Source organism: Mastigoproctus giganteus, chromosome 1, assembly GCF_048544385.1.
Source record: "Mastigoproctus giganteus isolate SK-2022 chromosome 1, ASM4854438v1, whole genome shotgun sequence".
NCBI lineage: Eukaryota > Metazoa > Arthropoda > Arachnida > Uropygi > Thelyphonidae > Mastigoproctus > Mastigoproctus giganteus.
This window is the reverse complement of record NC_143575.1, coordinates 161,433,320-161,456,122: the sequence shown is the minus strand read 5'-3', so window position 1 is coordinate 161,456,122 and position 22,803 is coordinate 161,433,320. Positions and strand designations below refer to the sequence as shown.

Below are 22,803 nucleotides of genomic sequence, written 5' to 3'. Positions count from 1 at the left end.
AATATTACAACTTTCTGAAAATAATAAAGCCCTAGAAACCAATAGGTAAAAAGAAATCCAAAGAAAAAAAAATTAGTCAAACACTTGTCATGATGAACCAAAGATGACAAATGAAGAGCAAGATAAACACTAACAAGGAGAAAATTGAGTATACTGAGTTATGCAAAGCCATTAGAAAGAGACTCAGAGAGGACATAAGAAGATTTAACGCAAGAAAAGTAGAACAAGCATTAAGGGAAAAACTAAGGACTTAAATCAGCAGCCATGAGCAGTAATACAGAAAGACAAATGATACTGAAACTGAAGAATAGCAATGGTGTACTTATAAATAGCAGTTGTTGTTGTTGTTATTTGGTTTTTAGGAGCATTAGCAACTAAGGCCATATTGCTCCGGTGTGGTGGTCATTCCCTGACCTTTCCGCATACTCCGTATTTGGTGGTGACAGGCTCGAACCCCGGTCTAATCAAGAAGCGTGTGCTACGCACTGCTGCTCCTTCCCACCTGGCTACGGAGGCACCTATAAATAGCAGAGAAGGCATAATTCAAATAGCAGAAGACTACTATAGAGATTATACAAGGAACAAGGGAATGATGCCAGCAGTGGGGAAAATGGATCGCAAATTAGTAACACATATGACATACCTGATATCCTTCCTGCTGAGGTAGAACATGCATTGATGAATCAGAAAGTCCCTGGGGGAAGATGAAATTACTGCAGAGTTTTTAAAATTGGGAGGAAGAGACATGGCACAAAAACTGGCAAGACTCTTCACAGAAGGGGACAGACAGGTGAGTGGTGTTTTTTTTTTGGATGATGCTCTATAAGCTTGCTACCACTAATATTAAATATCTGATTGCATTCAGTATTATTATTTCTTATAACTAATTAAAAACAAAGGAAGACAGCAGATGTAAAATAATGAAAGGCAGGAATCTGGAAAGGTGTGCTAATTGATTTTTTTTAAAATTGTAATTCCATGAAAGTTTAGTAGGACAATTTATCTTTCTTTCAAAGTTTTCAGTTTAACTGGAAATCTAATTTGCAATTAAATTGCAAACTTCATTTTAGAATCGCTTCTTATGCATTAGCAAGACAGTATTGTTATGGAAGTTATTCTGAAACAAAATCTGAATAATTTAATCAGCATAATTTTATGCCTCTACTAATGCTAATGCTAATAAGAAAAAGTTGCCCAATGTGTATTAAAAACATTTGAAGAGCCAAAAAAACTCTACTTAAAGCAATAAACTGATTATTAGACAATATATCAACAGAAGATTTACCTATTTCTGCTTCCTTGTTAGTCTTTACTTCAATGTAGTAAGGAACACCTTGTCCTTTTCTAGTTGTTGCATGAATTGTGACACGATACTTTGTATCTGGCCGTAGTCCAGCTAACTTAGCTCTTGTCTCTTTAGGATCAGTAATTGGAGGATGCCTTTCCATTTTTGATCCAAGTTGAGTTCCTTCAACTACAGGAAAAAAACTATAGAATGTCAAGCAGAATACAGTAACAAGTTTGTGAAGTGATTAGCTCTGTGTTGTGTGTATGTGTGTGTGTGTTGAAAATAAAAAAAACAGACCAGTACATAATTATAGCAACAAAAAAAGGAGGAAACAAATTGAGATAGTTGCTAAAATAATTTAGAAGAAATGCTACTTAATACAAATTTAGCAGATCCCTCTCAGTGGCATAAAGTCTGAATTATGAAATACCACAAGGCTAACAATGGGCATGGAATCACTGTATCTCAAACATTAAACAAATTGCATTGATAACCTGACACACAAATCAACCCGCAAACACAGCAGACTTGATTAATGGTAGCCATTATGCAGTGAAAAATTACACTATAACAGCTCAATTATACCTTAACAATATAATTTTTCATTGCATAAGGGAAAGTCTTGTCTGACCAGTTTGATTGGATACTATGATGTGTTCACAAAGGAACTGGATGCAAAGTATAATTTTGATATCATACACTTGGATCTTAGGAAGGCTTTTGATACTGTTACACATGGAAGACTGATGCTTTGTATAGTCTAAGTTTGCAGAAGATACTAAGGTTGGTAGGGTTGTTAATGACCCCAATGGCAGTATGCTACTGCAACAGGATCTAGAAAAGTTGAGCAGATGGGCTGAGAGGTGGCAATTGAAGTTTAACATTGACAAATATGAAGTACTGTATATCAGTAGCAGCAGTGGAGGGATTCAAATAATTTAACAACTGGTTCGCTGCCCTAACAACCGTTTTAAGTAGGGTGACCATATGCCCAGGTTTCTGAGGACATGTCCTCTTTTTTAAGGTGTCCTCGCGGGTTTTAAAATTTGTCCTAGTTTTTCTATTTACCACTTGAGATTTACATTCACTTTAAATTTTTACACCCTCTGTATTCATTTAGGCATCACTTATAAGAATGTGAGTGATACGCAAACAAATTATGGTACATACAATACGGGTACTTTTCTGTTATATCCACCGTGACTGGTGCGCTATCGTCGGATTTTCATTAAATATCACAGACCACACGTGCTGTCATATCTACGTCAATGGAGAGCATTATAGCTTACGCGGCTGCCAATAGATAGTGCAGAAGTTACGGTGGCTATAACAGAATAGTGCCACAGTACGCACTATCACAGCAAAAACAGCGATAATATCAAAGTATTGTTTTATGTTTTTGTCCCTGGCAAGTAGTTGCTACTGTTTTTCAAAAGAAAGCAATGTATGGTATGCAGTATTGCTGCAAAAACATGGGGAAAAGAAAGTGTATAGTAACTAATGAAATGCTTCAAGAACATCCTTCATTCAAGAAAGGTAAAACTAAACATGATGTAATCTGTGTTATTTCTGTTGCAAATAAAGGAAAACTTGATTTGAAAGAACATGTGAACACTGAAAAACATAAGGTTAACACCAGATGTGCATTGGCTTCATCAAATGTTTTCGAAAAATTTATTGTACCTAACAAGGATATTAAACTCATCAGAGCTTCTGAAGGCATGGCAGCATATCATATAGTAATGCATCACCAATCATACCGCTCGCTGGATTGTTGGATTCCGGTAATGAAAAGAATGTTTCCTGATTCACATATTTGTCAAAAAAGGTTGTGGGGCAGGACTAAGGCTGAGGCAATCATAAATAATATTTTTGGATCACATACAATTGATCTTGTACTGAATGATTTAAAGAACATACCATATATAAGCATTTCAACAGATGCTAGCAATCATTGTTCACTGAAAATATTCCCAATTTTAATTCGGTACTTTGATTATCAAAACGGTGGAACTAAATGTAAATTATTAGATATAATTAATCAACCCAATGAGCAATCACACACAACTGCAAATATGATATGTGATGTTTTAACCAAAAAGAACATAACTAAATATATCTCTTTTTCTGGTGATAACTGTAATACTAACTTTGGTGGTGTCAAAAGAGCTGGAAGAAATAATGTGTATTTAAAACTAAAAGAAAAACTTAATGATAAATTAATTGGAATTGGTTGTCCAGCACATGTTTTAAATAATACTGTGCATTATAGTTTTGATGGGCTACCAGTCAATATAGAAATGCTGGTTAGGGTAATCTACAATCATTTACTCTTGATTACTACAATCAATACTCTTGATTTGATTATCAGCAGTGATTCTTCATGCATTAAGAATCTGCAGATAAATGAACCACTAGGTGGCAGTGATCACAGTGCGCTGAAGTGGGATTTACTCAAAGAGGTAACTACCATTAGGGGTAAAGGGAAGGGTTATTGCTTCCGTAAAGGCGACTACGATGGACTGAGACAGTATTTAAATTCTATACAGTGGGACCAACTGATGATGTTACCAACAGCAAATTCAAAATGGGAAGCATTCAAAGAACGTATCTTGGAAGCTACTAGGCTTTACATACCAACTAAGAAATATTGTTCAAGGTTTAGGCCAAAATGGATGTCAGATGAACTAATGAGGCATATGGCAGAGAAGAAAAATGCATGGGATACTTACAAATTAACACATGACACAGAAGCCTATGATAGATACAAGTTGATATGCAACCAAGTTACAAAGGAGGTTAGGCAGGCGAAGGCAGATTACGAGAAATCCTTGGCAAGGGATGCAAAGAAAAACAGCAAAGAGTTCTTTACTTATGTAAACTCTAGAAGGAAGGGGATGAATCAGATTGGTCCACTTGATACTGATGGGTCAACTGTTGATGATCCTGCTCAGGTAGCTAACAAACTAAATGAATATTTTGCATCGACATTCACACATGAGGAGTTATTCAGCAAGGGGAATGCCAGAGGTGTATTCAACTCTAGCAGTAAGCTACAGAATCTTGAAATAACTGGGAGTAAAGTGGAGGAGAAACTGTTGAAGATAAACACAAGAAAGGCACCCGGGGTGGATGGGATCTATCCAGTTATATTAAAGGAGGCAGCAAAGGAAGTAAGCAAACCCTTAGCCATAATTATGAGAGCTTCCTTGGACTCAGGGGAGGTACCCATAGACTGGAAATGTGCAAATGTGACCCCAATTCACAAAGGAGGATCAAAGGCTGACACAAGTAACTATAGACCTGTGAGCTTAACTTCTGTTCCAGGAAAATTAATGGAGGCACTGGTTAAAGAAGCACTGCAGGATCATTTAGACAAGACTTCAGTTATAGCTCAGACACAGCATGGTTTTGTTAAGGGGAAGTCTTGCCTGACCAACTTGATTGGAAACTATGATGCAGTCACAAAAGAACTGGATGCAGGGAATAACTTTGATATTATATACTTGGATCTTAGAAAGGCTTTTGATACTGTTGCACATGGAAGACTGCTACACAAATTGGAGCAGTGTGACATTGGAGGCAAATTGCTGCTATGGATAAAGGGGTGGTTGAGTGGGAGAAGACAGAGAGTGGTAATCAATGGACACTGCTCATCGTGGACTAATGTTATTAGTGGAGTCCCTCAGGGCTCAGTGTTGGGTCCATTATTGTTTTCTGTATTTATAAATGATATTGATGATGGTATATCAAGCTTAATGTCCAAGTTTGCAGATGATACAAAGGTTGGCAGGGTTGTCAAGGACACTGACACTACACTGCTTCAACAGGATCTGGAAAGGTTGAGCAGATGGGCTGAGAGGTGGCAAATGAAGTTTAACATTGACAAATGTAAAGTACTACACATGGGAAACAGCAACCCCAGAGCAACGTATCAACTCTGTGGTACTACACTGACAGTGGTAGAGAATGAAAGGGACTTGGGGGTGATTGTGCAAGCAGATATGAAGTTCTCTGAGCAGTGCAGACGGGCTGCAAGAGTAGCTCATGGATTATTGTCAATGATATACAGGAATTTTTCCAGCAGGGATAAGGAGGTGATTATTCCATTGTACAAGACAATGGTCAGGCCACACCTAGAGTACTGTATACAGGTCTGGAGGCCTCATTTCAAGAAGGATGTAGAGCTGCTGGAACAAGTACAGAGAAGGGCAACAAGATTAGTGAATGGAACAAAGAGGTGCTCTTACGAAGAAAGGCTTAAGTTTTGCAAATTACAGTGTCTGGAGACTAGGCACCAGCGAGGTGATCTGATAGAGGTGTATAAAGCCTTGAATGGTTTAAGCATGCTCAATGCTGATGGGATTCTTCCTCTAGCTCAGAAAAATCACCTGAGTGGGCATAAATTCAAATTGAGGAAAGACAGATGTAGGATAGACGTGCGGAAATTTGCCTTTAGCCAGCGGGTGGTTGGTTGGTGGAACAGACTGCCATCCCTTGTGGTGGAGGTTGATAGCCTAAATAAGTTTAAGGCTCAGCTGGACAGGTATTTTGAACGAACAGAGGGGTGAAGTGGGTTTTTTTTTTTTTTTTTGGCTGATGCTGCATAAGCTTGCTTTCTTGCATCAAATGCCTCTACTAATGCTAATGCTAATTTCTCTATTTATACTGTGAGAGTTGAATCACTAAAGGACTTTTGCATTTTTGTAGAGATAGAGTATAAGCAACCTTTATACTATACCAAAATGCGATGGTTATCTCTCTTTCCAGCCATAAATCGCATTTTAGAACTTTATGAAGGGTTTAAATCCTATTTTCTGTTGCAATATTGCAAACATTTTTTGAAGATGATATGAATGAGGCATACCTTTCATTCGCTCATTCATTCATGTCAGTCTTTCAAGAAAATATAAAACGTATTGAAAGAGACTGTATTTCAATAATTGAAGTGCGGAAAATCCTTAAGACTGTTTTTCATTTGCTCAAGGAGAGGAAAACCAATAAATTTCTTCTGTTAAAAGTGTGCTCAATTCTAAAAATTGCAACAGAAAAGGGTAAGGAAAATGAAGTCACACAGTTTAGAGTTCAAATCGAGAATTTGTACGGCTGTACTTTAAAATATATTGAATCATGGTTAAAACCATTAGATGAGTTTCAAATCTTAGAATGGATCGATTTGGCAGAAATTCCTTCTTGGGCCAATGTTCATTCCTGCTTAGAATATCTTTGTGAGAAGGGAGTCACAGTTGATGATGTAAAACTGTTTGATCAATGGCATAATTTAAAGTTATTCTTGGAAACACAACAAGAAAATGAGAAATGGAATACATTAACTGCAAATGAGAAATGGGTGATGTTTTTTAAACAATGTAAAACTTCTGAATTAACTTCAGAGTTACTAAAAATTGTACAATTCATCTTTTGTGTATTTGGCCACAATGCAAATGTTGAACGTGTATTTTCATTGATAAATAGTCAGTGGACAAAGGAAAGAAACCAATTAAAAATTGAAACTGTTAAAGGAATATTATTTACTATATATAATATGCAAATGACATGTAAAGACTTTTACAACCACATAATTAATGAACCATAAGTTTTAGCAGAAATTTTATTGTCAAGTAAATATTAATTTCAATGAATTATTAAATGTTTTTTTAAAAGAATACCTATTTAATTTTTTATGTCAACAAGATGTATTTTATTTTGCCACTTTTTTTTTTTTTTTATCTTTTGCAATAAAAAAATTTATAGTCCTATTTTTGTATTCTTCCTAAAATTAATTTCTTCCTCTGCTATCCTAGTTTTCATAAAAAATATAGTCACCCTATCCATTCTTCAAGGCTGTTCATTAATTTCATGGTATAAAATTCATGGAAAAAATAAGAAATTGATGAACTACTGCATAAGGAATGTGTTTTTTTGTCAAACTTTAGAATTAAGTTCTGAATTATTAAAAATTATAGTATTTATTCCTTCTATATTCGGTCTTCATTGAACATTCAATGACCAAAAGGGAAGAAACCTGTTACAGTTTGAAGTAAATAAAGGCTTATTGTTTACTACACATAATATGAAAAAGAAATGCCAAGAATTTTAAGATCAAATAACTAAACAGCCAAAAATCTTAGAAAATATTAATTTTTTAAAAGTATTAAGTGTATTTTTAAAAGAATGTCTGTTTTATTTTATCAGAAGAAATTTCTATTTTATCAATAAATCATATAACGTTCATAATTTTTTGTTAATAAAAAAGTTTAAAATGTCCTAGTTTTGTCCTCTTTTTTAAAAATGGGAATGTCCTAGTTTCTCTAAAAAAAAATATGGTCACCCTAGTTTTAAGTATAAAAAACCTATATACCGAAAGGTAGTTTATTATTTCATACAGTTAATACTTAAATAAGAACAATAAGAGGTCCAGAAAACTAGATTATGTTATAAGAAAGAGTTTTAAAATATTAATGAAAAAATATTAAATAATACCTGACAAAAAACAAAACTGTTATTTAAGATATTTCCATATTGCTTCTTGATTGGAATCCTCACTTGCAATTTTCTTCGCTTTTATCCGAGCATCATCGGCTGAGTGATTTATCCTTAACCATCTTTTCACTGTAGGAGTAGGATCCCATTCCTTTAGAGGTAGGCCGATTAGACTAATAGTGATTGTGTTTGATATATTAGAAACAGTTAGGTGACTTCTCTTCTCTGAACATATTATGTTCATCTTTGAAAAACCCCTTTCCGCTTCTGCTGAACTTGCAGCAATTGTTCTGACAATATTTTTAGCTCTTTGAACACTTTCAGGAATTGCATAATTCTGGGTATTTTTTAAAACGTTTTCCACGAAATCTCGATAATCATTAATATCGATTTGGTAATTAAAAATGTCATTAAATATGAGCAATTGTTCTTCAGCTGCTTTCCATAGAACTAGTACTTCTTCAATATTCCAGTAATCTGGCTCCAAAATATTGAGGAATTGTGATTTATTCCTATCTTGAAATTGGCTACAGCTTGCTTTTAAATGTTCACAATCCATTAGTCTTTTTTTTTTTTTTTTTTTTCAAATTCGTTACAATGTTTTCTAAAAGTCTTTCCCGAGGAAGCCCGACAAATCGATGATTTTCTACAAATTTTATATTTGTAGAAAATCAACTTTTTTTTCGTATGGACCCTTTTCCTTTCCAAGCATTTGAAATGCTTTAATAGATCTTATCAAGAGTTTTTCAGCCTTTAGTATGTCTATATTTCTTGCTTTCAGTGCATTTGAAAGAAGAGAAATTTCGTTTAAAATATCAATCATCAATGCCAAATCAGTTATAAAATATATATTTTCAAGACGGGCAGCCATACCTAAGTACTTTTTATTTGAATAAAAATAGTGATGTAGCGCTGGATAAGCGCGCCACACAGCCAAGGTTGACCTTAAACTACAGGCAGCCCATCTTGGTCCCAAAACTCTACCAATCTTTATAATTTCAATTCCAAGTTGTTTGGATATTTTGGAAAGTTCAGTTTGGTTCTTATTGGATTGATGAAAATAGTATATACCTTATCAATAAATATTTTAAAATGATTTACTTGCTTTATTTCCTTCATCAAATCATCTAAAACAAGATGGAGGCGATGATTTAAACAGTGCCATATTATTATGTTTGAAACCCTTTTGCAATTCTAGTGCTCACTCCAGATTTTCGACCAAGCATAACGATGGCACCATCGGAGCAAAATCCTATTAAATTTTTTTCTAAGTAGTTCTTAGTAAGCTAAACATTATTTAAACTTTCCATAACTGAAGAACATATTGTCTCTGCATCTTGTTTTTCCAATTCAATTAGTTCAACAAAAATTATTGGTGATGTAACTGAATCCTCAACTTTTAAGAAAAGTATAATAACTGGTTTGCAGGATATCATTGAAGCTTCATCAATAATCAAACATATTTTCAGATTATTTTCAATAATTTTATTAAATATTTCTTTTTTAATTTCCTTTGCAATGAAATCAACTACTTTCACAGCAGTTTTACGAGAATGTAATCTTATTCCCATATCTAATCCATTTTTAATTTGCACTTCTATCTCATCTTCTGTCTGAAAACGGTTTACATCTTTTTCTAGGCTGTAAACTGTATTAAATACTCTACAAGTAGCACTTAAATATTTTTCATTCATCGTATCTATTACTTTTGTTATTGAATCCTGCTCACATTGTTTTAAGTTCTCTTTACAAATGTTATGAGCTTTTGATGAAAAATGTTAACAGGAGAGACTGCATCTACAAGGATGGGATACACTTAAATAGAAAAGTTGCAAGAATATTTGCTGATGCTATTGAGGCAGTGTTAAGTGGGTCCTGAAACTGCTAGCTTGGGGGGGGGGGATCCAAGGATTAATAGATTAACAGTAGCCACTGGCAGAGGTGAAACTTGCACTGCTTCTATTGGAATGAGCAGCAGCCTGGAAAACAAGATGAGGGGTATTTCAGAGACTGCTGGGAGTCACTGAAGTACAAGTAAACACATGGGTGGTGTTAGGGTAGCTAAGAATAGGAACAGGTGCATGTATACTTGCGTGTACACCAATGCTAGGAGTTTGGTAAATAAATTTGATGAATTTGAGGTATTGCTCAAAACATCAAAGGCAGATATTATTGGGATATCAGAGATGTGTGTCACACAGATATAAGGAATGTGAACTGGAATTTGGGGAGTATAATATCTACAGGAAGGATAGGAAGGGAGGAGGGGTTAGGCTGTTAGTTAAGAAACACATAAAATCCAAGAAAGTGAAGCCAGTCAACATCGCTGGACAGTGCAGTGTCGAGTCAGTTTAGTGTGACATAAGCATTGGAAGATCAAAATTGAGAGTAGGAGTGTGCTATAGGCCTAATGACTCTGATGAGTATAATAAGAAACTGTAGAGGGAAATAGAGTGGGCCAGTAAATCAGAGAATCTTATAATGGGGGAATTTAATTTCCAGGATAGTGACTGGAATTTGTGGGTTGGTCACTCACACACTAGCAAGGCTTTTGTGGATTCATTGGATGATTGTTTTCTACATCAGCATGTTCGGGAGGCAACTAGAGGGAGTAATACTCTTGATCTGATTATCAGTAGTGATTCTTCATGCATTAAGAATCTGCAGATAAAGGAACGACTAGGTGGCAGTGATCACAGTGTGCTGAAGTGGGATTTACTTAAACAGGTAACTACCATCAGGGCTAAAGGGAAGGGTTTTTGCTTTCGTAAAGGTGACTACGATGGTCTGAGACAGTATTTAAACTCTATACAGTGGGACCAACTGATGATGTTACAACAGCAAATTCAAAATGGGAAGCATTCAAAGAACTTATCTTGGAAGCTACTAAGGCTTTACACACCAACTAAGAAGTATTGTTCAAGATTTAGGCCTAAATGGATGTCAGATGAACTAATGAGACATATGGCAGAGAAGAAAAATGCATGGGATACATATAAATTAATGGTGACATGGAACCTATGATAGATATAAGCTGGTCTGTAACCAAGTCACAAAGAAGATTAGGCAGGCAAAGGCAGATTATGAGAAATCTTTGGCAAAGGATGCAAAGAAAAACAGCAAAGAGTTCTTTACCTATGTAAACTCTAGAAGGAAAGGGATGAATTAGATTGGTCCATTGGATATTGATGGTTCAACAGTTGAGGATCCTGCTCAGGTGGCTAACAAACTAAATGAGCATTTTGCATCTACGTTCCCACATGAGGAGTTATTCAGGAAGGGGAATGCCAGAGATGAAGTAAACTTTGGCAGTAAGCTAGATGATTTTGTAATAACTGAGAAGAAAGTGGAGGAGAAATTGTTGAGGATAAACATAAAAAAGGCACCCAGGGGTGGATGGGATCTATCCAGTTATATTAAAGTAAGCAGCAAAGGAAGTAAGCACACCTTTAGCCATAATTATGAGAGCTTGTTTGGACTCAGGGGAGGTACTCCTAGACTGCAGATGTGACCCCAATTCACAAAGCAGGATCAAAGGCTGACACAAGTAATTATATTATAGACCTGTGAGTTTAACTTCTGTTCCAGGAAAATTAATGGAGCCACTGGTTAAAGAAGCACTGTAGGATCATCTAGACAAGACTTCAGTTATAGCTCGGACACAGCATGGTTTTGTTAAGGGAAAGTCTTGTCTGACCAATTTGATTGGATACTATGATGCAGTCACAAAAGAATTGGATGCAGGGAATAACTTTGATATTATATATTTGGATCTTAGAAAGGCTTTTGATACTGCTGCACATGGAAGACTGCTGCACAAATTGGAGAGTGTGGCATTGGAGGCAAATTGCTGCTATGGATAAAGGGATGGTTGAGGGAGAGAAAACAGAGAGTGGTAATCAATGGTCACTGCTCATCATGGACTAATGTTATTTGTGGAGTCCCTCGGGATTCAGTGTTGGGTCCATTGTTAAATATAAATATCATTTATATTTATAAATGATATTGACTGATGTCTAAGCTTGATGTCCAAACTTGGACATCTAGCTTAATATCAAAGTTTGCAGATGATATGGAAGTTGGCAGAGTTGTTAAGGACACTAATGACAGTACACTGATGCAACAGGATCTAGAAAAGTTGAGCAGATGGGTTGAGAGGTGGCAAATGAAATTTAACATTGACAAATGTAAAGTACTACATATAGGAAGCAGTAACCCCAGAGTAACGTATCAACTCTGTGGTACTACACTGACAGTGGTAAAGAACAAAAAGGACAAGGGTAATTGTGCAGGAAGATATGAAGTTTTCTGAACAGTGCAGACGGTCTGCAAGAGTAGCTCATGGTGTCTTTTCAATGAATTTTTCTAGCAGGGATAAGGAGGTGATTATCCCCTTGTATAAAGCAATGGTCAGGCGACACCTTGTGCACTGTATACAGGTCTGGAGGCCTCATTTTAAGAAGGATGTAGATTGTTTGTTTGTTATTTGGTTTTTAGGAGCATTAGCAACTACGGCCATATTGCTCCAGGGATATGCGGTGGTAATTCCCTGACCTTTCCACATCCTACATATTTGGTGGTGACAGGCTCGAACCCCGGTCTAATCAAGAAACGTGTGCTAGGCACTGCTGCTCCTTCCCACCTGGCTAGAGAGGCGCCTGAAGGATGTAGAGCTGTTGGAACAAGTACAGAGAAGGGAAACAAGATTAGTGAATGGAACAAAGGGTTGCTCTTATGAAGAAAGGCTTAAGTTTTGCAAATTATCGTGTCTGGAGACCAGGCACCGGCAAGGTTATCTGATAGAGGTGTATAAAGCCTTGAATGGTTTGAGCATGTTCAATGCCGACGGGATTCTTCTTGTTGCTCAGAATAATCACCTGAGAGGGCATAAATTCAAAGCGAGGAAAGACAGATGTAGGATAGATGTGCGAAAAGTTGGTTGGTGGAACAGACTTCCATCACTTGTTGTGGAAGTTGATAGCCTAAATAAATTTAAGGCTCAGCTGGACAGGTATTTCGAATGAATGGAGGGGTGAAATGGGTTTTTTTTTTTTTTTTTTGCTGATGCTGCATAAGCTTGCTTTCTTGCATCATATGCCTCTACTAATGCTAATGTTCTTTCATTTTTTTCCCTTAGAGAAGCTTGTTGTACCTCTTTATTTTTCTCTGATGCCTCAATCTGAAAACATTTCCATTCTTTTGACATACGAACACTTTTCTCCTTTATAGAGTCATATTTTGCACAATACTCGCAACCTAACTTTTAGTTAAAAATTACCAGTCCGTCATATTTTTCTTTAAAATTGTTATATTGTTGAAGTGTCCAGCATTCAGGAAGATTATTTTCAATTTTGGAGTTGTTATCGTTTTCTATTTCAATAATTGACACGATGCTTTCTTCAAGTTGGAGTGGTTGTGCTTGTGACTGTTTTGTTCCATCCAAGGCCAATTCTGATACAACAAATTCTGATTTTGGTTTCTTATTGAAAAAATCTGTCAAACTCTGTTGCCTTTTCATCCTTTTAAGGGCTAATGCAAAAAATTTAAAAAATGTTTTATTTTAATATATTATAGAGCAGGGGCAGATATGTGCCTACATATTTGAATATTTTTACTGGTTCTGTCCATGTGTGGTCATATCAAACTTTTATAAATAAAGCACTGTGCTTATACCATTGATAAACGTCAGTCAGAACATACATTTTCTTCATTTTATCGATACTAAACGAAAATTTCTTGCTGATTTAATAAATGGCATAGGCTATGCAGATTAAATACGATAGAATAATGTGTACGACAAACCTGTCTGTCACGGGAAAGTTGTGATAAAAATGTCTTAATTACCACATGCACACTGGCATGAGGATTCCACAACATGGAAGAACATTCTTCCATGGCTTCCGAAATGGGCGATAAGATAACCCTTGAAATATATATTTCTATTGGTTCATTGATCGGGGAACACCAATGCACTCATAATATCTCATGTGAATTTAGGACGTAACACAAAGCTGAAACAAATGACAGAGTATCAACCCCTGGTTGTTTGGCACTTTTTCTCTTTTCGTTATATGTTTGTTTACTTAAGTAACAAATGTGAAGGAATAAAATGTAGTATTTCATTCAAAGGTATAATGAGTTTTATGAAATAAATAAATAAATATTACAAGCATAGTTCTGTCTAATTTTTTTTCACCTATGGATGGAATGAACATTTCTACAGGCACTTGGAATATGCTGTTGCGTAGATGAATGTAAATTTGTGATTTCCACATTTGGTGGCTGCCCAGGCACCCACCTTAGAGAGAACCCTAATCACAAGTGACATTTTAACAACCGGTTTGCTGAACTCAACAAAAAATTAGGTATGAGTTCTGCCGAACCGGTGCGAACTGGCTGAATCCCACCACTGGGTAGCAGTAATCCCAGAGTAACGTATCAACTGTGTGGTACTACACTGAGGGTGGTAGAGAATGAAAAGGACCTGGGGGTAATTTTGCAGTCGGATATAAAAAGTTTTCTGAGCAGTGCAGATGGTCTGCAAGTGTAGCTTATGCTGTTTTGTCAATGATATATAGGAATTTTTCTAGCAGGGAAAAGGAGGTGATTATCCCCTTGTCTAATGCAATGGTCAGGACACACCTTAAGTACTGTATACAGGTCTGGAGGCTTCATTTTAGAAAGGATGTAGAGCTGCTGGAACGAGTATAGAGAAGGGAACGATTAGTGAATGGAAGAAAGGCTTAAGTTTTGCAAATTACAGTGTCTGGAAACTAGGCACATGCAAGGTGATCTGATTGAAGTCTATACGGCCTTGAATGGTTCGAGCATGCTCAATATTGATGGGATTCTTCCTCTTGCTTCGATTAATCGCCTGAGAGGACATAAATTTAAATTGAGGAAAGAGAGTTTTAGAATAGATGTGCGGACGTTTGCCTTTAGCCAGGTTGATTGTTGGAACAAACTTCCATCTGTCACTGTAGAAGTTGTCAGCTTAAAATAAATTCAAGGCAGAACTAGACAAACATTTGGAGCAAATGGATGGCTGAAATAGGAAGGGGTTTTTTTTTTTTTTTTTTTTGGCTGATGCTGTATAAGCTTGCTTTCGTGCAGCGTATGCCTGTGCTAATGCCATTAATAAATATTAAAACAACAATGGGCCGAACCCCGAGGGAGTCGGCTACTTTGTCCTCTCCATTTCCTTCCACTCAGCTATCTCTTTATCCATAGCAGTAACTTTCCTTTAATGCCTCACTGCTCCAATTTGTACAGTAGTATTTTATATGCAGCAGTATTTTGATGTCAAAATAAAATTTTTCATCCAGTTCCTTTGTTTCTTCATCATAGCTTCCAAGAAGATTGGTCAGACAACATCACCCTTAAAAAATCCTTGCTATGACTGAAATATAACTGCCTAGATGGCTCAGCATTAGTTCTTTTTATTAATGCATAATTACTTTCATAATTATGCTATAAGGTTTGCTTACCTCCTTTCTTGCTTCCCTTAATGTAAATGAATAGATCCCATCCATCCCAGGCACCTTATTTATATTTCACTTCAACCATTTCTTCATCAGCATTTTTTCCTTAGTTATTATAAAATCATTTGGCACTCAGTCAGAATCTGATAAACTTTTGGCATCCACATCCTAAAAATTCCTGCTATGTGAATGTATCAAAGTATGTAATTCAGTTTGTTAGCAACCTGAATTAGGATCATCAACAGTTAAACTAATCATATCTAGTGGACCCAATGTGATTCTTCCTAATCTTTCTAGTGTTTATTTAAGTAAAGAAACCTTTGCTACTTTTCTTTGCATTCGTTTTCAGAGACTTCTTGTAATCTGCCTTATTTTGTATAACCTCCTTTGTGACTTGACTGGAGACCAGTACTACTGTAAGCATCTGTATCGATATGTATCCCATGCATTTTTCTTTTCTACCACAAGTCTCGTCAATTCATCAGATATCCATTTAGGTCTAAGCTTTGAACAGTATCTCTTAGTTGGCATAAAATGCTTAGTAGCTTCTACAGTTACTACCTTGAATGCTTCCTACTTAGGATTTTCTGTTGGATCAACTGATAACATTATCAACTGCACATAATTTAAAAACTGTCTGAGACAACACTAACCTTTACAAAAGCAAAAGCCCTTCCCTTGCCTTTGATAGTAGTTAATCTTCAAGTAAATCCCACATCAATACACTGTGATCACTGGTGGGTCTTTTACCTGCAAATTCTTAATGCAAAAAAAAAAAAAAAATCACAGCGATAATCAGATTAAGAGTACTGCTTTTGCTCATTGACTCTCTAACATATTGGATAGAACACTCATCAAGTAAATCCACAAAAGCCTTGCTATTGTAGTGCCAACCTACAAGTTTCAATCAATATCTGAAAATTAAAATTCCCCATTATAAGACATTCTGATTTATTGGTCCACTCTATATGTCTGCACAGCAGTTTGTTATACTCATCACAGTCATTAGGGTTAGCACACTCTGAATATGATAAAAGAAGGATAAACACTGAATTATGAAATGTGTGAAATGTGAATCACACATTTCACTGAATTATGAAATGTGTGATTAGGTATGAACACTCAGTGAATTTCTTCAGCTTGCAATTTTAGTTGCACAAAGAAAGGATTCTGAAAATATGAATTGATGAACAGTGTACGCATCAGATTCCAGTTAACCTCATGCAAAAGCAGGGATCTTGGAAAATCTGAAAACTTGTACTAAAGAAGTTGATGGCAGTAATATTGATTATTTTAATGCAAGTTATGAAGGTAGGTTTCACAGGTACAAGATCATCTGAAACCTACCAGTTTTTAAAATTTTCTTAATTTTAGGGAGGTATACTTAGCTTGTACAGATTTAGAGGAGCACATTTCAATAAATATTAAGCAGAAACAAGTGAACTTATTTATAACATTTATAATGATTACTTGTCCTTCCATTTGTTTTTGCAAGCAGCAGGAGTTAAACTGCAAGAATTATGAAATGGTCTTAACTCCCACAGCAGAAGACACTTGCCTTTTGTAATGAGTTTACTAGTACTACAGTATTCCCAACAGGTAGCTTTAAAACTATTTTACAACTCTGAAAACTCTGATTTCATATATCATATGACAGCCTGCACCTGACAGCTTCTTTACAATTGTTTTGTCTGCATGTTGTCACAAGATGCCACCTATTATCTGATGAGGGACCAGATTGCATCCTTGGATTCAGGGGAGGTCCTATGGATTGGAGATGGGTGAATGAATCTCCAGGTCACAAAGGGGAATCAAAATGTGACATAAGCAATTATAGACCAGTCAGCTTAACATCTGTTCCAGGGAACATAATGGAGTCAGTCACTGGTTAAAGTAATGCAGGACCATCTAGACAGGAATGCAATTAAACTACAGCCACAGACTGAATTTGTTAAGGTGTGGTCTTGTCTGACCAATTTGACTGGATACTATGATGCCGTAACAAAGGAAATGGATGCAAAAAATAATTCTGATATCACATATTTGGATTTCAGGAAGGCTTTTTGATTCTGTTCCATATAAAAGACTACTGTACAAACTGGAGCAATGTAGTTTTAATGGCATGTTACTGCAAATAATATCTGAAAATTAAAATTCCCCATTATAAGACATTCTGATTTACTGGTCCACTCTATATGTCTGCACAGCAGTTTGTTATACTCATCAGTCATTAGGATGGATAAAGGGATGGCTGAGTGCCTAATGACAGTAATCAAGTAAGCTACTGCAACATGATCTAGAAAAGTTAGGCCGATGGGCAGAGAAATGGCAGTTGAAGTTTAACATTGACAAATGCAAGGTGCTGCAGTGGTGCAGATATGCTGCTGTTGTCATAGGGTTTTGTCAATGATATACAGCAATATTGCTAGCAGGGATAAGGCGGTAACTGTACAAGGCAATGATTAGATCACATCCTGAGTACTGCATACAAGTCTCAAGGCCTGATTTTAAGAAGGATGTAGATCTGCTGGAACAGGTGCAGAGAAGGAATGAGATTGGTGAGGGGTACAAAAGAGCGGTCTTCCCAAGAAAGGCTTCAGTTTTGCAAATTGCAGTGTCTGGAGATTAGGCACCCATGAGTTGATCTGACAGGTGATAATGCTTTGAGTGGATTAAGGGGGAGCAGAAATTCAAATTGAGGAAGGATGGTTGCAGGAGAGTTGTGCAGAAGTTTGCCTTCAGCCATCAGCTGGTTGACTGCTGCAACAAGTTTCCATCCATTGTTGTGGAAGTTGGTAGTTTGAATAAATTCATGAATGGAAGGACTAGACAAATATTTTTGGGGATGGACAGATGATGTGGGATAGGTGTGGGTTTTTTTTTTTTTTTTTTGGCTGATGCTCTCTTGCATCATTTGCTTGATGATGGCCTGCCTAAAGGCATTAAAAAAAAAAAAAAAAAGAATTCGCTGGCTTTTAGAATTACTGTTTGATGTCTTCACTGGGAATGATTTAAAAATTGGTTAAGAAAGCTTGATTTACTGCAAGACTAGTTGCTCTTTCAGGACCTGGTTTCTGCGCTGTTTTGTAAAAGAAGTAGAAAAATATTTGTGAAAACAGCATGGCATTTAGACAGTGTTGATCCTTGACAATGCTTTTGTCATCCCCTTCATATTATGAATTTTCACTCTCAAGTTAGTGTTCCTTCCTCCAAGCACCACTTACCCCATTCTAATATATGGATCAAAGGGTCATCTTGAATACAGACTGGAAAGGATCGTTAAGGCCATATTATGCCAAGGAGCCGAGTATATTCTTGCTGTGTATGTTATACTTAAAAATTTCATTACTTCACAAAACACATTATTCTTTTCCCACCTCTACTTTTACTTTATCTATTACCTTCAAGTCATGCACAGTGCAAAGTACTATAGATTCTATTATATTTCATGCTTTTGGTTTTTCATTTATTCATTCAGATTTCATTTTAAAAAAATATAAGCCCAAGGGAACATATCTAGGCAAGCTGAATGAGTTTGTAAGGAAAAATTTTGTTTGTTTGACATACAGTTTTCCAGGCACATGTTACATATATTAACTGAGCATTAGGTTTTAATACCTGGCCCTGAATACTGGGTTTTAAAGAAAATTATGCTATATATACATCAATATTGGCAGGAAATATAGGAATAACAATTAATCCTCACAAATATGGAAGTTTGAGGGCCCCATATGGTCACTATTTGGAACAAAGCAACAAGTCTTAATTTGCATTTCACTGTAATTAAATCAAAATTACTCAAAACTTTGAAAATAAAATGTTAAAGCTTTTGTACTGTTAGAAAAGAAATAACACAGCTTACCTTCTTCATAATAGATTCGATATCCTGTTAGAGCACCATTAGGCTCTAATGGTCTCTTCCAAATTAAATACAAAGCACTAGAACCTAAAGGTATAGCAGTAAAGCCTGCCACTGGACCAGGTGCTAGGGATGAAAATGGCAGAGTTAACAAAACAAGAGGGAGGGGGAAAAAGTAATTTAAGTACTGATATTATTTAAATAAATTTATCTCCTAGTAAACTTGTTTGTCAGTTTCAGTAATTAAATTAATCTGTAAAGCAGTATTTCTGTTTAACTATATTTAAAAAGAAAAAACAAACAAACAAACAAAAAAAAAACTAAAGTAAAATTTAGATATCATGAAATAAAACTTTAAAAGACTTTACTGTAGAAAAATCTATACAGCTTACAACATATGTTATTAAACTAAGGGTATCTTGTCTTTATCTGTATTTTGTGGCCAGCAGGATTTCAACTGCCACAAGTAACACTATGACATTAAGTGTTAAGACCATAGTGATTTTCCATAGCAAATGAAATCTTTTTGACTGCAAAATGAAGTGCTGAAAGCAATTAGATCACAGTATGTGCAAACAAGAGTATTAGACACAAATATGATTAAAAGAAAATTTTTATACTCAGAACAAAAGTGTATACAAAGAGTTCAAATTAAAAAAAATTGACGAATAATGCATTTTTATTTTTAATTAAATAATAATCTTTAATTAATGTGAACATGAATAACTATAAGTTTAATCAGATGGATGCAGATAGTCCCTCCCTAATTATAGTGCCTTTTTGAAAATGTTAGTAACTGTATGTCAAGCAAAGATACAAATGCTGCTTCTTCATAACATCCATTCTTCACCTCTTGCTTCACATACAGCTTTTGCCCCTGAACTGCTGCTATTACTATTTCTCTTTCCTCATCATATGATATTCAATCTCATCTTCTTCTAGACATGTTTTTACATCCCCTAAATTACTATCCTTTTCACTACTGTTGTGCAACACATTTTAGACTTCTTAATCTCTGATTCCATCAATAAGAACATTTAATCATTGAAGTTAAACATAAAAATGGCACCTGGGGCAGATGGAATCTATCCAGTTATATTAAGGGAAGCAGCAAGAGAATAAGCAAATCCTTAGAATCAGGGGAGGTTCCCATGGATAGGAGATGTGAAAATGTATCCCCAATTCACAAAAGGGGTTCAAAGGGTGGCGCAAATATTATAGACCTGTTAGTTTAACTTCTGTCCCCCCCCCACTTTAAATCTGCATCCAGTGATCTTCTGTGTGCAACCTTTACAAAGCTAAGAGCATACAAATTATAATAATAAATAGAATAACCATAGAGCAGGCACAGCTGCTCTGACAATTATTTGAGGAAACTTTCATTACTAAAAAAAAAAAAAATCTAATTTTATTAATATTGGTTTAATAGCAGTGAAATATATAAATATAATACTCCCAATTCCTAACAATAATAAAAACTCAGTTTAAAGAAAGCATTAATGTTTAAAAAAAACAAGCAATTCACTTACTGCCCTCAGGAGTAAAAAATTCAATAGTATCTGAGGTTGGTCCATTAAACATATCATTGAATGCCAAGACACGAACTAGATTACGAGAATTTGGCCTAAAAATTGTAACTAAAGCCCTGGTCACATTGGCTTGGACAACAACTTCCCTTAACCTACTCTCTCCTTCATCAGGTGTCCATGTCTGCACCTATAGGAACATTTATAGGGTTTAGGAAATCTGAATAAATTAGATCTGCCTGCAAAAATAATTTTCTGCATTTCACAATATTATATTCTCTTTTCTAAAGTTTAAATTGTAAATATCTTATTACCTTGTATCCTCTGAAATGGCCTCTCACTGATTCTGGAGTCACTGGTTCCCAAGAAAATATAGCAGAGTGTGCATCTCTAACATCCAACCGTTTGAAGTTTTCGGGTGCTCTTTCAGGAACTAAAACGAGAGAAACATCAATAACACATTTCTCACATAACAGAAACACTCTTGGTTCTACTGCAAAGATTTCATTTTACAAATAAACAGGGAGTATTACGAAAGTAATGCCTCCTATTTATTTTTTCAGAAAATTTAATTTCTACAACTATGCCTTTTACATCAATTAATCCTAAATCATTAATAAACATATTTTTTATCCCCCACAAAGTCATCATCATTTTCCATGCACTTCAGCCATCTCTGAGTCAGACACTATTCCAATCCTGTAAAAGTTCTACTCTTGCTCCAGAAGCTTTGTGAACACTGTGCTTGAGCTGGTCGTCATTTGCAAAATGGGTTCCACAGAGTGCATCCTTCAGAAAGCCCAAGATCCAGGCCATCAGAGGGGTGAGGGAGAACAGTGGATCCCAGTTTTGCAATAGCCATCATATACAGACTGGTGTGGGGGTCATGCATTGTTATGGAGAAGAGGAACCTCATTAAGGTTTTTGTTGGGTCAAATTCTGCAGATGCGTGCTTTCAACTTTTTCAATGTTTCCACATATTGATCTGAGTTGATTATGGTGCCACGCTCCAAGAAGTCCACAAGCAGGACCCCCATCTTTGTCCCAAAACACTGTTGCCATGACTTTACCAACAGAAGACTATCTTTTGAACTTCTTCTTGAGTGGTGAATTTTGATGGTGCCACTCCATCGACTGTCTCTTCATTTAAGGGTCATAATGGTGGTCCCAGGTTTTGTCACCTGTGACTATGTCTGAAAGAAAAAAAACTCTTGTTTGGAGAAGTTCCATACAGATGACTTTCTGGGATTCTTTGTGCTCATGTGTCAGCATTTTCTGGACCCAACAGGTACAAACCTTGTTGTAGCCTAGTTCCTTTATGATGGTTATCACAGCAAGTTTCCTTATACCTACTGCATTGCACAATTCATGTGTTGTGATGCGGTGGTCCTCTTTAATCAGCATGTTGATCTGGCTCTTGTTATTTGTTGTGACTGATGTTACTGGCTGGCCGCTTCAGGGCTTGTAAACAATGTCACTTTCCCTATTCTTAAAGCATCTTACCCAATGTCTAACTGTATTCACATCTACAGTATTGGAGATGTGAGTATAGGCGTCACTTCTTCGTTAGTAAGAGATTCAATCACCATTCTTTGCTTGATATATATATCTGTAACATCCACCATTTTGAATTATCCATGTGCTGCACTCAGTATGGTCAAACAAGAGACTTCTAGTGACCACTCAGTGATATGCAAAATGATCTACAGCACCACATTTGAAAGCAAAAAATTAATAGTCATTAATTTTATATTGGTCCTTGTATATATACAGGCTGGCTTCGATTAACGTGATTAATTCGTCCCGCGAGTGCATCGCGCAAAACGGAAACGCGTTAATCGAATATAATAGTCAATAGGAAAAATTGTAATTGGTCCTTGACCTTCTGGAATGTCTATAAAGAATTTTAAAAATGCCTTTTAAATAATTTTTTTAAATTGTATACAATGTAAAATATAATGAAAATAATTATGGAATTAAATGTTTATTGCATAAAACAGCGGTTCCCAAACTGTGCGTCGCAAGGGAAACACAGCGATAATCGACATCTGTCGGACACTGCGGAAACTACTAGATGGAGGTAGTACACAGTTTCAACATTTCTTTTTAAGTTGTTTGGATGTAACTAATAAACGGAACTGTTAGGTATTTCTTTTGGTCTGGGTG

General features: G+C 35.9%; 1 protein-coding gene across 1 annotated transcript in view; it reads right to left on the bottom strand.

Annotated features, from left to right (window-relative positions):
• LOC150091222 (neuroglian-like) overlaps positions 1-22,803 on the bottom strand; it is a 447,266-nt gene that overhangs the window by 85,022 nt on the left and 339,441 nt on the right. Inside the window, exons 16-19 of the mRNA XM_090374775.1 lie at positions 20,952-21,070; positions 20,641-20,827; positions 19,115-19,237; positions 1,286-1,474 (exon numbers count right to left, since the gene is read on the bottom strand). Of these exons, the coding sequence (XP_090230901.1) occupies positions 1,286-1,474; positions 19,115-19,237; positions 20,641-20,827; positions 20,952-21,070 (618 nt within the window). The remainder of the gene's footprint in view (positions 1-1,285; positions 1,475-19,114; positions 19,238-20,640; positions 20,828-20,951; positions 21,071-22,803) is intronic.